Below are 16,337 nucleotides of genomic sequence, written 5' to 3'. Positions count from 1 at the left end.
GTGCACACACCTTTAATATTACTACCAGCCAGACTGTCTTATGACGATGCAATACATCGCGTGATATATTGCAATCATGATGGAAAGACAGGTGCTTTCCTAAAGAAAGACAACTCAGATGAGTCCTGGCGTGTGACGAGAATGACCACAGTCAACAAGCAGGGACATGAGCCTCTCTATCGCTACACCTACATCACAACAGGTGAGGGAGCCAGATGGAGGACGGGGCAGCGTAGGATGGCGGGACGTAAAATGCATGAGGGAGGGAGCAAGGTAGGAGAGGAGAAGCAACTGAGGAGACTAATGAGGTGACAGCACAAGCATGCACACACACACAAACACACTTCAAAGCCCAGGCGCATACGCACAGGTGCACAAAAGAAACAGAGATACATACACAGCGGGTCCGAGGTACGCACACGCAATCACAGACGCTCGCAGAACTGACATACAGAGAAATCAAAAGGAAACATGGGGGGGGGGGGGGGGGGGTCACCCTCGTCAAGATACGGGACAATGACAAGAAGGGATGGAGTCAAGGACAAAGGAAATGACAAAAGAAGGAAGGAAAGGGGAAAATGAGGAGAACGTCTAAAGAAATCTTAACATTATGCTAGAAAACAAGAGCCTGTAGTCAGATCTCGGACAGTCCAAACACATCTAGGAAGTATACTTATGGACCAACAGAGGACATTTCACAAAGTCTTTCCAGGGGAACTGCACTTTTTTGGGAAATGTCGCCCATCAATCACAATCCTTGTGTGAGACAACACGTGTTGTGCTTTTTTATGCATTCTAAGTCGTAAAATACAGTTAGCAAGAGGTGGCTAACAATGCAGCTAACGAAAGTACTCTATAGCAGTGGTTCTCAACCTTTTTTCAGTGATGTACCCCCCGTGAACATTTTTTTAATTCAAGTACCCCCTAATCAGAGCAAAGCATTTTTGGTTGAAAAAAGAGATAAAGAAGTAAAATACAGCACTATGTCATCAGTTTCTGATTGATTAAATTGTATAACAGTGCAAAATATTGCTCATTTGTTGTGGTCTTTCTTGAACTATTTGGAAAAAAAGATATAAAAATAACTAAAAACTTCTTTAAAAATAACAAGTGATTCAATTATAAAAAGATTTTTACACACAGAAGTAATCATCAACTTAAAGGGCCCTCTTTGGGGATTGTAATAGAGATCCATCTGGATTCATGAACTTCATTCTAAACATTTCTTCACAAAAAAAGAAATCTTTAACATCAATATTTATGGAACACGTCCACAAAAAATCCAGCTGTCAACAATGAATATTGCATTGTTGCATTTCTTTTCACAGTTTATGAAGTTACATTCATATTTTGTTGAAGTATTATTCAATAAATATATTGATAAAGGATTTTTGAATTGTTGCTATTTTTAGGATATTTAAAAAAAAATCTCACGTACCCCTTGGCATACCTTCAAGTACCCCCAGGGGTATGGGTACCCCCATTTGAGAACCACTGCTCTATAGCGCACATAATGTCCTCTAAAAAAATCCAAAAAGGGCAAACAATACTCCATTTCCATGTCGTAACCTGAATAGTAACCAAATACTGGCAATATTATTATTAAAGGGGAACATTATCACCAGACCTATGTAAGCGTCAATATATACCTTGATGTTGCAGAAAAAAGACCTTTTTTTTTTTTTTAACCGATTTCCGAACTCTAAATGGGTCAATTTTGGCAAATTAAACGTCTTTCTATTTATCGCTCTCGGAGCGATGACGTCAGAACGTGACGTCACCTAGGTAATAAAGCCGCCATTTTCGCAATCACATTACAAAAACCGGGTCTCAGCTCTAACGTTTTAAAATCCGAATTGGACATTTGACCCTGCAGTGTGAACGTAGCCTAAGTTCAAAGTTTGTGTTTCTTGTTTAGCACTTAGCAATACTGCTGTACAGGGATGTAGCGGTTTTGTAGATACCACAGTATTGCGCTTCCAAAATCTCCACAACAATGCCGTGACGCGTGACAGTATCAAACGGAAATTTGGTGAGTGTAGTTTTTTTTTCCGGGGCTCTTACGTTGTCCGGTTTGAAAACAAGCTACAGCTCCCGAAATTTCGCAGCACGGGACCGGCGAGGTGGAGGTGTGGAAAAATAGGGGGTGAAAAATAGGAAGCCTTCGAGAGAAGAGTGTTCGTAGTAAATAGGAGGAATTGTTGTTTTTAGAAAGTTCATCAAAGTCCGTAATTTTTTGAGTCATGTTGCTAACACAGACCCTGGTTAATGCTGAAAATTATAAAAATATGTAAATATTACATGTTATCGTTAATGTTACTACTTTACATATATACTCCACATTGTGGATATAAAACATTGAGGGAGGTTTTTTAGAACGATTTATGGGCGAATTACAGCGACACCCATCGGCTCCATTGTTAGCTGACTTTTGCTAGCTTTTATATACGATTTAGAATGCATTAAAAAATGTGTTCTTGTCTGACATAAGGATTGTGATTGATAAGCAAAATTCCAAAAAAAGTGCAGTTTCCCTTTAAGTGCACAAAAATCAAACAGGAAACCTGCAATATCTCAAAAGTACACAGCAGAGAGTCGAGACGGCATTGGAGGAAGAGACAGAGAGAGTTAGCAAACAAGCTCGACTTTTTGGAGATGTCGAGGAGAAGAGGCAAAGTGTGACGTTGGAGCTGGAAGTTACAGAAATAATCAAAGCACAAAAGACACAAGACAGCGGGAAAGCAAAAGGGGATCGGAACATCGAGTTAGAAGGCAGCAGTGTTTGGGGCTTTTATACTCGAAGGTTTACAGTTTAAGAAGCAAGATTGCGACTTCTCAACAATGATTGTTGTGTTATTTTGAAATCACAAGCAAGTCCTGAACACAGTAACCCTGCTTGACCTCACCGACAAACAGGAAGTAACACATGGTGCAGCAGGAGCGCCACAAAAAAATCGATCTTTTTCACATATTTAATGAAGGTTCCCTTTGGGTTTTTATTACGAAAGTTTTTTGGGGCTGCGAATGTATCTAACTGAATTTTTTTGCGTTTTAATTTTGTGGACGTAGTTTTTTTTTTACATGAAATGAGGCTGAAAAAATTAATCGAACAAAAAGCTGTGAGCATAATGTGTGTGTTTAGAAATTCACTTTGATAAAATACAGTGTTTTAAAATTCAGTGCAGGAATAATCGTTCTTCGAAACTCAAGACCCACTTCCGGTAAATTATGACCAAAGCAATCGATCCTGCCTTAGAACCAGCCAAGGAGAAGTCAAGTTTGCAGTCATCTAAGTTTTACAAAGAAGCAAGAAATTTACCAGAAGTGGGTCTTGAGTTTTGTAGCAACAAATATTTCTGCATTTAATTTTTTTTACACCAAATTTTTTTTTACACTGAACATTTCTGTACTGATTTTTCCACACAAATTTTTTTACAGAAAATTTTTCAGCACAAAATTTTTCAGCACTACTTTTTTTTATATTTACATTCTATACACTGATTTTTGTTTACAGTTAATATTTTTCCACCAAATTTTTCTGCATTTAATTTTTTTACACTAAAAATGTATGCACTGAATTTTTTGACATGTATTATACCTGCACTGGATTTTTTTACACTGAATTTTTCTGCACTGAATTCTTTTACACTGAAAATTTTTGTCCTGATTTTTTTAAATTTTATTATTTTATTACACTGTGTTTTTTTACACAAAACTTTTCTGCACTGAATTTTTCAGCACTACATTTATTTTTACAATAAAATTTTATACACTGAATTGTTTTGCATTGATTTTTTTACACACATTTTTTCTGGAGCGAATTTTTCAACACTGAATTTTGTTAACACTGAAAATGTATATACTGAGATTTTTTACACGTATTATTTCAGTACTGATTTTTTTTACACTGAATTTTTTTAGACCTCATTTTTCAGTACTGATTTTTTTTACACTGAATTTGTTTGTCACAAAATTTTTCCGCACTCAATTTTTTATTTTTTTTATTGTTTTTGCACTGAATTTTTTCACAAGACATTTTTCTGCATTTAATTTTTCAGCAATTAAGTTTTTTTTTACACTAAAAATGTATACACTGAATCTTTTTTACACGTATTGAATGAATGAATGGACTAAGTTTATTTCGGTCATATATTATTCCTGCACTGAATTATTTACCACTGAAAATTTCTGTCCTGATTTTATTTTCACTGAATTTTATTACACTGAGTTTTTTTTACACTGAATCTATTTTTACACAAAAAATGTTTGCACTGAATTTTTCAGCACTACATTTTTTTTACAATTACATTACATGAACTTTTTTTAAATTGATTTTTTCTGTATTGAATTTTTCAACATTGAATTTTGTTTACACTGACAATTTATATACTGAATTTTTTTTTACACATAATATTTTTACATTATTTTTTTTACACTGAATTTTTATTGACCACATTTTTCAGTACTGAATTTTTTTGTCACAATTGTTTTCAGCACTCAATTTATCAGCACTTTATTTTTTTTTTTACAATATGTTTTTTTACCTTTAGAATGTTTACACTTAATTTGTACACACTTTGTTTCAAAATACTGTATTCTAACAACCTGAATTTTTAAACGCACCTTTTGTTGACAGTCTTTTCTTCAATTAAAGTGTTAGCATTATTGGAAGTAAAAAAAAAATCCGCTCACAAATTTAAAACGCAAAAAATTCAGTGAGATAAATGCAGTATCCAAAAGAAGCTTTCGTAATAAAGACAGAAATTAACCTCCATAATTTTTCTACCTATTTTTTGTCATTAAAAAAAAATAGCAAGCTGGGCAAGTCCCACTAAGCGACCTTCTGCACCACGTCGACACTCAACAATTCCACCAAACAGACTCTGGACTGGGACCAGACCAGATCAGACCAGAATTGCACAGCTGGTCAGGCCCGGGTGCTGTTTGAAAAGGAGAATAAGAGAAAAGGATAGAGGATACGTTGTACACGCACGAGCAGCGAGCGAGCTGGAGGGGGGCACAACCATAGACAGTAAAATACTGCAAGTCCACGGGCCGTGCAGCAGCGTGTGTGTGTGTGTGAATGAGTGTGTGCAAGTGTAAGACTGTGTGTGCATGCTTTCGGCGGACTCACTCCCGGGGGCTGGGCTGGTATTGGCTGTTGCGGTAGATAGAGCTACGTGAGAGGGGGTAGATATAGTGTTTACGTCGTGGAGCTGACTGAGCACGGAGGAGCGCCTTCTCACTGCTCCCTGAAACGAGCCGCTTCGCTTGAACGTGCTCACTACCTCCATCTGCAGGACAAAGATAAAACAGCAGCTCTCAGTGACCACAGAGAGGTCGGCTTCAGCGCGGAGTCCCCCTGTGTGTTGCCAGGTTTCCACACAAAACAGGGATGCTGTCTGCACACTCGCATCAACGCAATTAGCACAAAGACAGACATCGAATTTTCTCTAACAATGCGTTTGGCCTGTCAGCTATCTTTCGAACAGGGCCATCCAATGTAAGACCGAAGCAAAGATTCTATTCTCTCTGAGGATGTTTGGAACAAACCACTTCCAAGTTAAGGCAGAGTCATAATCACAAAGCCAGACCCGGTGAAGAGAAGAAAACTCTGCTTGGTACAAAACAGAAAAGTAAACGAGGCATCAGGTCTCAGCCTTTGACTTCTAGGATTTTGTCCAAAAAAACATTACCTGAGTCTGGATGCGGTTGAGGCCTCTGAACCAGAGGATCTGTCCACGACGCAATTCCCTCTCAGCACAATCAATCTCCTCTTCATCCTCTGCAAGCTCCTCCCCTTCCTCCTCCCCTGGCTCCAGACCAAGCCCCGCTTCCTTCAGACACGGCAGCCGCTCCGTCGGCACGGTGGCAATTACCTGCGCGGAAGGTTTGGCACATTTCACCGACGACCACAACTATTTGTATCCATATTGAAATCACAATTATTCGTTATGCTGGGTAAGGGGTGTCCAAACGTTTTACACTCTTTTTTGTGGAAAAAACACAAAATATGCAATACTTTTCCCCTAAAAATTCTCCAAATGGAATATTTGATGGGAATTAATTGGAGCTTTGAATATGTCAATGATTCATAATGACATGAATTTTGATTCATTATAATTTTTTAACAATTACAGAATAAAAAAAACAAAACATTTTAGGGATCCAAAAGGACTACTCGCTTAAAAAGTATTAAAAAACACATTTGAATCCCTAGATTGACTTCAGATACATCCGTCGATTATAAGTTTTTGTTTTTAAAAAAAAAAAAAGTTTGTTCAATGCACTTTTTGAAATAGAAAACACTGTATTTTTAATGGCAAACACACAAAATATGCACTATTTTGCACCCAAAATATTTCAAAGTGGAAAATTTGATGTGAAATAATTGGATCCTTCAATATTTAAATAATTCATGATAACATTGATTTTGATTCATTATTATTTTTTGAGCAATGACTGAAACAAACAGCTTTGTAGCATTGGTCAAAATTGCAACCTTTTCTTGTTACATTTCACCTGTTTGCTCTTTTATTCCACATTTTTAATGTTTTTATTTATTAAAGTATTTTTAGAATTTGCTGAGGGGCCTTAAAAAATTATTTGTGGGCCACAAATGTCCCCGGGGCCGCACTTTGGACACCTCTATGTTAATCAAAATAGTGTTTCCCACAGGTCGGCAATGTACTTGCAGTGATGGCTTATAAAAGGACTAAATACACGTTGTCCATATAGCTCAAGACAAAATGTGTGTTTTTGTTCATTATTAGTATTAGCATCTAATCTTTTGTCATTGCATGGTGCCTTTAGCTCTTTTCATCCATTTTTTACGTTTTTTCTCTAAGGCATAAAAAGGAAATGTTCCAAGTCGGGCTGCAATGATTCATTGATTAAAATTGAGTAATTACATTAGTAAAAAGCTTCAATTAGTATTTTGTTGCCTTGATTATCGATTTAATGAGTTTAATTAGTAAATATGTATAAAAGTCATTGTTTCTGCAAGACTGCTCCAACAAGGTGCACCTGCGAGTGATTGGGTCCCCGTGGTGTTGAAAGATTTGGCTCAAAGAAGAGGGAGAAAGAGAGCAAAGGGCCCAAAAAACATGAAAGACGCTAATATTTTATCCAAACACATGCGGGCATGTGAGAAAATGTTATAATTTATGGTATGTATGCAAATGCTAACAATTTGTCCAAAAATCAAACACCACTCCTCCAATTAAAACCTTTTCACATGTGTATGTGTTAAATTATTGAGTACATTGTCACTCAATTATCATACTTAATCAGAGTCTTTTTGTTATCTATTTTTTGGTTTTAGTGCTGCAGGTATCAATTAATATAGTAATCGATCGAATAGTTTGTTTGATTAATCGAGTAATCGGATAAAACACTTTATAGTCTCAATGTGTATTTTAGGGAAAAAAGTTAACAAACAAAGATTTTTCTGATTGCCATAACATTCATTACCTTCTATTTACCTTTTATTTGACCTTCCTTTATCTTTTATATACATTTTTACCTTCTATTTACCTTACTTTACTTTCTCTTTGCCTTCTATTTACATTCCTTAAATTTCTATTTACCTTATATTCACCTCATGTTGCCTTCTTGTACTGTTTTACTTATTCATCTTCTAGTTACCTACTTTATCTTCCACAGTATTTACCTCCCTTTACCTTCCATCTACCTTTTATATACCTTGTTATTCCCCTTGTTGATTTATTTAACCTTCTATTTACCGTTTATTTTACCTTCCTTTGTCTTCTATTTATCTTTCTCTCCAAATCCAAACAATGGAACTATTTAACTGGCCTCAACAAAATTGACAAGATCTTGGTTTGGGGGAACCTGCTGTCGTGACGAAGCGGTTGTTGCTGCACACACGACGGACTCTTGGGAGAAGAAGGAGGGCCGCGTGCCTGGCAACCCTTTTCTGTCGACGACGTGAAGATATCCACCTATTCGGAACTATGACAACAGGACATCTGCTGATTGGAGTAAGCGTTGCTCTGGTTTGTCGACAAATTGGAAGTTGTTGGCAGTCTTCAAAGTACCCCAAAGCTGCCACAAATGATTGGAGGATGCGGGAAGAACTGTGGATCACATCGGACTGTCTACCCCACAGTTTTTGAGGACCAGTCATAGACAATTTTAGAGTGAAAAGCAAATTTTATTGTCACTCGCATACAAATCTTTTTAACTTGGATTGTTTCCCTGGCTTCGAGACTCTCCCGAAGATCACTGCGAGCAAAGACACTACAAACTCCCTTTTTTTTGTCTTTCATGGACACCCACCTGTTGTTGTGAACTTTGGACTAGCGACGGCAAATACATCAAGGCCACGGAACAGAGACAAACTATGGGCTTATACACACACACACACACAAATCGTCAAAAAAAATATGCGCCACACATACACCCCCCGTCCCCAATCCAACACCCTCGACGCAAATCCCGTAGGGGTGATGAATGGATGGTCAGCGCCTGAGAGCTGCGGCCTACCACCATGACCTTGAACTATATTACCTCTGTTGCTAGATATCTCGAGATGTATGTTGTAATATGTATATGTGCTTTGCTATGGAGGTTTTTTCTCACTCCGAACTCGGTCCCCTTAGGAGCCCAGTCTGGATTGTATTTTTTTACTCATCCTTCCCCAGCGTTTACCTTTTTCTCATCTTTTACGGGGCGCCTTATGGCGACCCATCAGCGTTCTTGTTCTGTAACCCTGTACACCAGGGGTGTCAAACTCAAATACAGAGTGGGCCAACATTTAAAACTGAACAAAGCCATGGGCCGAGGTTGGACAAATTAATCTTTTAATAGGGACCCCAAAAAAGTTTTTCATTGAATATTGAAAAAGCAAGGCTTATATAACTTTATAGTGACATGCAAAATAGAGTTTAAAATAATAATAATAATAATTAAAAAATATCAATGGCATATCAAATCAAATTCAAATAAAAATGTAATGCCTCTTTTGTATTTGTAGCCTTCTGAGGTAAATATTAACATTAACTTTTTCCAGAGGCTAATACATTTGAAAATAAAATAATGAATAAATCAACCATTCAGGCCTTTTTATTGCTCAGTTAATGTCGGGGCTCAGGTGGGTGGGCTAAGGGGGGCGGGGTTTGTTGGTAGCGGGGAGGGGGTGTATATTGTAGCGGTCCGGAAGAATTAGTTCTGCAAGGGGTTTTGGGTATTTGTTCTGTTGTGTTTATGTTGTGTTACGGTGCGGATGTTCTCCCGAAATGTGTGGGTCATTTTTGTTCGGTGTGGGTTCACAGTGTGGCGCATATTTGTAACAGTGTTAAAGTTGTTTATATGGCCACCCTCTGTGTGAGCTGTATGCTGTTGATCAAGTATGCCTTGCATTTACTTACATGTGTGTAGAAACCACATATATTACGTGACTGGGACGGCACGCTGTTTGTGAGGAGGAAAAACAGACTTGACGACAGGTTGTAGGGGACGCTAAAGGCAGTGCCTTTAAGGCACACCCCCAATATTGTTGTTCGGGTGGAATTCGGGAGAATGGTTGCACCGGGAGATTTTCGGGAGGGGCACTGAAATTCAACAGTCTCCCGGGAAATCGGTGAATGCGGTGTTACAGCGGCACCGCTGTATAACACCGGCGGGCCAGCTCTAATGTTAATTTGATATTGCCTCAAGGGCCAAATGAAATTACATGGCGGGCCAGATTTGGCCCGCGGGCCAGAGTTTGACACCTATGCTGTACACTGTTTGTTTGTCTAATCTTGAACGGGTTTGTGCTGAAAACAAAGTTTCGTTGTACTTGTTGCAATGACAATAAAGACCTACCTACCTTATCCACCTTTCTTTATATTATGTTTACCTCGTATTTACCTTCTATTCACCTTATGTTACCTTTGTATACCCTTTTACCTATTTACCTTTCTTTATCTTGTATGTACCTTTTATTTATCTTCTATTCTTCTATCAGCAGACTGGACTGGAAGGACAACTGCAAAGCTGTATACAAGAAGGGCATGAGCAGACTCTTTTTCCTGAGGAAGCTTAGGTTCTTTAACTCTCGCGGCTGTGTTGGAGCCACTATGGATTGAACTTTCACAGTGTCATGTTAGACCCACTCGACATCCATTGCTTTCGGTCCCCTAGAGGGGTGGGGGTTGCCCACATATGAGGTCCTCTCCAAGGTTCTCATAGTCATCATTGTCACTGGCGTCCCACTGGGTGTGAGTCCTCCTTGCCCACTGGGTGTGAGTTTTCCTTGCCCTTATGTGGGTTCTTCCGAGGATGTCGTAGTCGTAGTGGTTTGTACAGTCCTTTGAAACATTTGTGATTTAGGGCTATATAAATAAACATTGATTGATTGATGTGTGTAGCAAACTGTCGGAGATATTTTATCAGTCTGTTGTGGCCAGTGCCCTGTACTTTGCAGTGGTTTGTTGGCGCAGCAGCACCAGCAAAAGGGACTTAAACCGGATTGACAAACTGATCCGGAAAGCCGGCCAAACTATTGGCACGCAGTTGGAGACGTTTGTGTCAGTAAGGAACAGGAGAGGACACTGGCCATCATGGACAATCCTGCCCACCCACTCCACCAGACAATTGAGGGACAGTGGAGTTCATACTCCGACCGGATCCTTCAGCTTCGTTCCCACAGTGTTCGATTCAAGAACTCCTTCATTCCGCACTCCATCCAGCTGTATAATCACTTGCCATACAGCAATAGATGATGTCTATTACCTGATAGCTTCTATGTTAGCTACTCCGCTTTCTTTATAATGTCTATTTTCTGCTGGATTTACTCTCTATTTTATGCTGCAGCTGTTACATATACTGTAATATTGTACATGGTAATTGTTATATGTTGTATATATGATATAAAAATATAATATATCAGTATTTATCCTATACTGTACATATACTATGTATCTATTACATAATATATGTAATATTGCTTTTAGTCTATTTTATACCTACATTGTCCTTTCCATCTTTTGTAACTGAGCTACTGTGTGGAACAATTTCCCTTGTGGATCATTAAAGTTTGTCTAAGTCTAACTCTATTCACCTGATGTTGCCTTTTTGTACCATCCATCTATTTTGTAGAGCCTGTCCCTTTCAGGATCGCTGGGGTAGTTGGAGCCTATCTCAGCTGCATTCTCAGCTGGACAAGTTGCCACCTCATGGCAGGTCCAACACAGACAGACAGACAACATTCACACTCACATTCACACACTAGAGCTAATTTAGTGTTGTCAATCAACTCTTGGAGGTGGGGGAAGCCGGAGCACTAGGAGAACATCCAAATTCCACACAGAAAGACCACGTACCCGAGATTGAACTCAGGACCTTCATATTGTGAGGCACTTGCACTAACCCCTGTCGCACTGTGCTGCCCTGCCTTCTTTTACCGATTTACCAAATTATCTTATATTCACCTCCGTTATGTTCTACAGTATTTACCTTCCTTTACCTTCTAATTACCGCCTTTAGTTCTACAGTATTTACTTTCCTTTACCTTCCTTTTTACCATGTAATTCACTTCTTGAATCTTTTTTTACTTTCTCTTTACCCTCTATTTTACCTTCCTTTATTGTCTATTTTCCTTCCCTTAACTTCTTTTCACCTTCTTGCACTTTTTTTTTTACCTTATTTGAACTTTTATCCACTTTCTTCTACCATTTATTTACCTCCTTTCACCTTTCATTTACCTCCTTTTACCTTTTAACATTTCATCTATCTTCTTTATCTTTTATGTACCTCCTTTTACCTTTAATTTGCCTAGTTTTACCTTTCAACCTTTTATCTACCTTCTTTATGGGACGGCGTGGCGCAGTGGGGAGAGTGGCCGTGCGCAACCCGAGCGTCCCTGGTTCAATTCCCACGTAGTACCAACCTCGTCACGTCCGTTGTGTCCTGAGCAAGACACTTACCCTTGCTCCTGATGGGTGCTGGTTGGCGCCTTGCATGGCAGCTCCCTCCATCAGTGTGTGAATGTGTGTGTGAATGGGTAAATGTGGAAGTAGTGTCAAAGCGCTTTGAGTACCTTGAAGGTAGAAAAGCGCTATACAAGTACAACCCATTTATTTATTATTTATTTATCTTTTATTTACCTAATTTTACCTTAGTTTTACTATTTTTAACATTTTCTTTAACTTCTTTCCCCTATTATTTACCTTATTTTACCCTGTAATTAAAATCTTTATTTTGTTTTACCTTCTTTTATGTGGTCTGGATTTTACATAAATTAAACCAGTGATTCTCAAACTGTAGTACGCCAAATAATCACTTAACTAAGTGATAAGGGATTTATTTTCCTACCTTTCAAACACAGTGTTACTGTTCAAACTCTTTGTAATGTTACAGTGGCCAAAAATATAAAATATACCGCTCCCTTGTTTTAATTATTATTTGGACCTACATTGATTGATTGAAACTTTTATTAGTAGATTGCACAGTACAGTACATATTCCGTACAATTGACCACTAAATGGTAACACCCGAATATGTTTTTCAACTTGTTTAAGTCGGGGTCCACGTAAATGCTACTGTATTTTAATATTGGTCATTATGGTGGTACTGGAGAGCAAAGTGTTTTCTGAGGTGGTACTTGGTGAACAAAAACAAAACACTGCATTAGACGATTAATCGAAGCTGCATAATATAAATCGAAGCTTGTTTCTGATTAAATTATCTATCTAATCGATTAATCGTTGCAGCCCTTACCCTGGTTTTAAGCCTGTCTCTAGTATGGACTATTTAGCATGATGACTAGCCATCAGTCCAGCTAGTCTGACTCCAAGGAGACAAGCAAAACAGCGTATTGTACAGGTGTGCACACCTGTGGTTGATTAGGTACAGCGATGTATTCTTTAACACGCACGGAGGACTCCACGGAAGTGAAATGAGGCAACCATCTGCAACAGGACAAGTTTGCCCTTTGAGGTGGTCAGTGTGATCACCTGTGAAAGGGCTTGATTTGATATGCAGCGGAGTCTGCTTTTAAAATGTTAATATCGCCGACCATCACCCTCATTTAATCGCGGCAGCCAAGCTTGCGATTAAAAAGTGATAAATTGTGCAGCATTACTGTACCGCAAAATGCAAATGGCATCTTGAAAAAGCCAGTTTCCGTAAGGGATGCTTCCACCGCATGGGGAATTCCATGTGATGCTCCATTTGTGGTGCTCACCTGACCCCAGAGCAGCTCTCCAACTCCCACGAACAGACACCAGAGCCACTGCTCCATGTTGAGCGGAGCGCAGCTGAACGGCTTCCCTCCCCACTGCACAATCACGATCTGCGGCAGAGACACACAGAAGGACTTTACCGGGGGACTGTCGTATGCACGCACACGCACGCACGCTTACACACACACACACACGCACGCGCGCACACACACACACACACGCACGCGCGCACACACACACACGGCACTGTCAGAGAAACACAAGCCCATGTCAAACACTTTATTCTGAATCGATCATATCTATCTAGTATAGGGGTGTCAAACGTACGGGCCGTATCAGGTTTAATACGGCCTGGAAGATGAGTTTGCTCAGTATAAAAATCAGCTACAATTTTTTTAATGAAAGAAACTGCAGTTTAAAATGTGTCCACTGGATGTCGTTACAGCAATTCAAGTACAACCAACGTCACACATGACACTGTTTAAAGATGACGTGTCAGCAGACTTTAAGAACCCTCTAAATTGGCTGCCGCTACTCCAATCAGCTCAGGTGCGTCATTTGTGGCTGGCAGCAAATGGCGACAGACTGATGCAGTATCGACCTTCTTTCGTTGTAAATTATCCACTCAAAGGATATAATAACGAAATGGTAAGATGCAAAGACTTAACTCAGCATGACCGTCATCTTTGTCGTTAGAGTTCCGTGCAGCACTCACAATTGGTTGAATGCAAGATGTGCACCCTGAACCCCATTGTAGAAAAAGTGTGTTTGTACATTTGTTGTTTATTGTATTATATTTAATGCTTAAATCTACCATGTTTACATTGGTTAGGTTTGTAATTATGTGAACTTCATTTCGGATATGGTGCCATTTTGATAGTTGTTTTGTTTATACTGTATTACGTGAACGGAAGGTTCTCATAGTCATCATTGTCACCTACGTCCCACTGGGTCATCATTGTCACCGACGTCCCACTGGGTGTGAGTTTTCCTTGCCCTTATGTGGGCCTACCGAGGATGTCGTAGTGGTTTCTGTTGTGGTTTGTGCAGCCCTTTGAGACACTAGTGATTTACAGCTATATAAGTAAACATTGATTGATTGATTGATTGAATGATGATAAATTAATGTGTTGGGGCATTTGTGGATGTCACCAATGCGGCTGTTTGAGGAAACGCTCGGTTCCGTTTCCAAACACGTCTTCATTGAACGCCCAAAATGAGAATGCTAAACCTACTCAGTGGCCGAGTGGTTAGAGTGTCCGCCCTGAGATCGGTACGTTGTCAGTTCAAATCGCGGCCGAGTCATACCAAAGACTATAAAAATGGGACCCATTACCTCCCTGCTTGGCACTCAGCATCAAGGGATGGAATTGGGGGTTGAATCACCGCTGCTGCCCACTGCTCCCCTCACCTCCCAGGGGGGGATCAAGGGTGATTGGTCGAATGCAGAGAAAAATTTTGCCACACCTAGTGTGTGTGTGACAATCATTGGTACTTTAAATTTACTTTAACTTTAACCAGGAAGTTTAATGTATTTGTAAATGTACTGATACAAAGAGCAAGTTCATTGTGTTTTCATGGTGTTTTTGAAAATGCACCATTTTTTCCTCAGAATTTTCAACTAACTTGAAGTGTTACGCAACGACGATTATATGTAGTGTGTACATTTTTAAAATGTGCTTCTTCTATTTTTAGCGAAAATAAGACAAAGAAAACTTTTTTGAAATTGTCTTTACTTTTCAGTTACTACGCCATGATTTTACCAGTCCGTCCCACGTGGGAATAGATTTTCCTTCATGCGGGCTCTGTTTTCACAACAGACAGACTGGTGGCGAGATGGAAAAGTGTCATTGTAAAATAACAGGGTTTAAAATCTTGAGTGATAATGGCTCGATGTAACACGACAGACCACTCAATCCAGGTGGGACAGTAACAATAAATGCACTCAGAGGTGGTGAGTACCTTTTACATTTCAACTGATACGGTACCAATTTCTAGTTATATGGCAAAAAATATAATTTAAAAAATGTGATTAAAAAACTGATAAAATGTTAATTTAAATAATGATAAAATATAACAGTGAGCTGATAATAATAAATGTGCTGTGCAGTTGTTATATTTTGTTTTCTTACCCTTCTTGGTAAGGTGTCGCTACAGAAATCACTATTTTTGTAAGTATCTACTGAATTCCGTCTGCACTACCGCGCACTGATTCACGAAAAACCAAACGGTACCACATTTTGATGTCAATGTTTCGCACGGCGTCACATTAGGTGGCAGACTCAAAGTAATGCCAACAGAGAAAACATCACTGACAGAAAGCACACAAAAGTATAGCTCCCCTTTTAAAATTGATGCTAATTTACATTGGCAATGCCACAGAAAAGCTACCGAGTAGCATTAGCGATTTTACATGGCGATTTCAACATCTCCAAATTTGTTAATGACAACTACAATCGAACAGCTGGTGTGTAATAAGTACACTTTGTAGGACTCAACAAAAGACACTACTGGCACATTCACCCTAATGGCAAAGACTACTCCATGACAACAGCAACACACCTAAAACAAACTGAAATTAATGCATACTTGCAAATGATACTCAGAAGTTTGATAAATAATGGAACAACTAGACAACACAGTTATTATTTTCAGCTCACTGTTAAATGTTATATTGATACAATGAGATTTAATACCAAACAAATGAACATTTATTACCACATTAAAACCACAAAAATGTGTAATGTCGAGTACCGGTTTCGATTCCAAGGTAATCGGTTCAATAGAGAAAGTTTTCCATCCTTACTTATTAGAGGCGCACAAAAAATTGATAGAAATCCAAATCGCGATTCTTATATAAGTTGATTCTTGATATATATAAAAAATTATATTATTATTAAGATTATTTTTTTACGAGAATCCCTTTTAAAAATAAATTTTTAGGCCATCACTGTGTAACCAAGGGAAGTTTTTCTAACCTGTAATCTGTTCTGATCAAATTATTTTAGCAAATATTACATTGCAAAAATTGATTTGAATCAAGAATCGTGTAGGATCAAAAATTGTTTCTGAATCGAATTGTCACCCCAGGAATTGGAACCGGACCGAATCATTAGATACCCAAAGATTCACACCCAAATACTGAAA

The 16,337-nt window shown here is 38.7% G+C and overlaps 1 protein-coding gene across 4 annotated transcripts in view; it reads right to left on the bottom strand.

The window, feature by feature from the left end:
- The window catches only part of atp2b3b (ATPase plasma membrane Ca2+ transporting 3b), a 184,826-nt gene that overhangs the window by 17,508 nt on the left and 150,981 nt on the right, over nt 1–16,337 (bottom strand). For 2 of the 4 annotated variants that reach the window (XM_061903089.1, XM_061903090.1), the window contains 2 exons: nt 13,193–13,300; nt 5,697–5,879 (listed from right to left, as the gene is read on the bottom strand). In XM_061903089.1, coding sequence (XP_061759073.1) covers nt 5,697–5,879; nt 13,193–13,300 — 291 coding nt within the window. Of the gene's footprint in view, nt 1–5,134; nt 5,295–5,696; nt 5,880–13,192; nt 13,301–16,337 lie in introns of all 4 variants that reach the window. The other 2 variants (XM_061903092.1, XM_061903091.1) reach the window with 2 other exon arrangements.

Source organism: Nerophis ophidion, linkage group LG06, assembly GCF_033978795.1.
Source record: "Nerophis ophidion isolate RoL-2023_Sa linkage group LG06, RoL_Noph_v1.0, whole genome shotgun sequence".
In the NCBI taxonomy this organism is placed as follows: domain Eukaryota; kingdom Metazoa; phylum Chordata; class Actinopteri; order Syngnathiformes; family Syngnathidae; genus Nerophis; species Nerophis ophidion.
The sequence above is the reverse complement of the archived record's forward strand: the minus strand, read 5'-3'. Positions and strand labels throughout refer to the sequence as shown.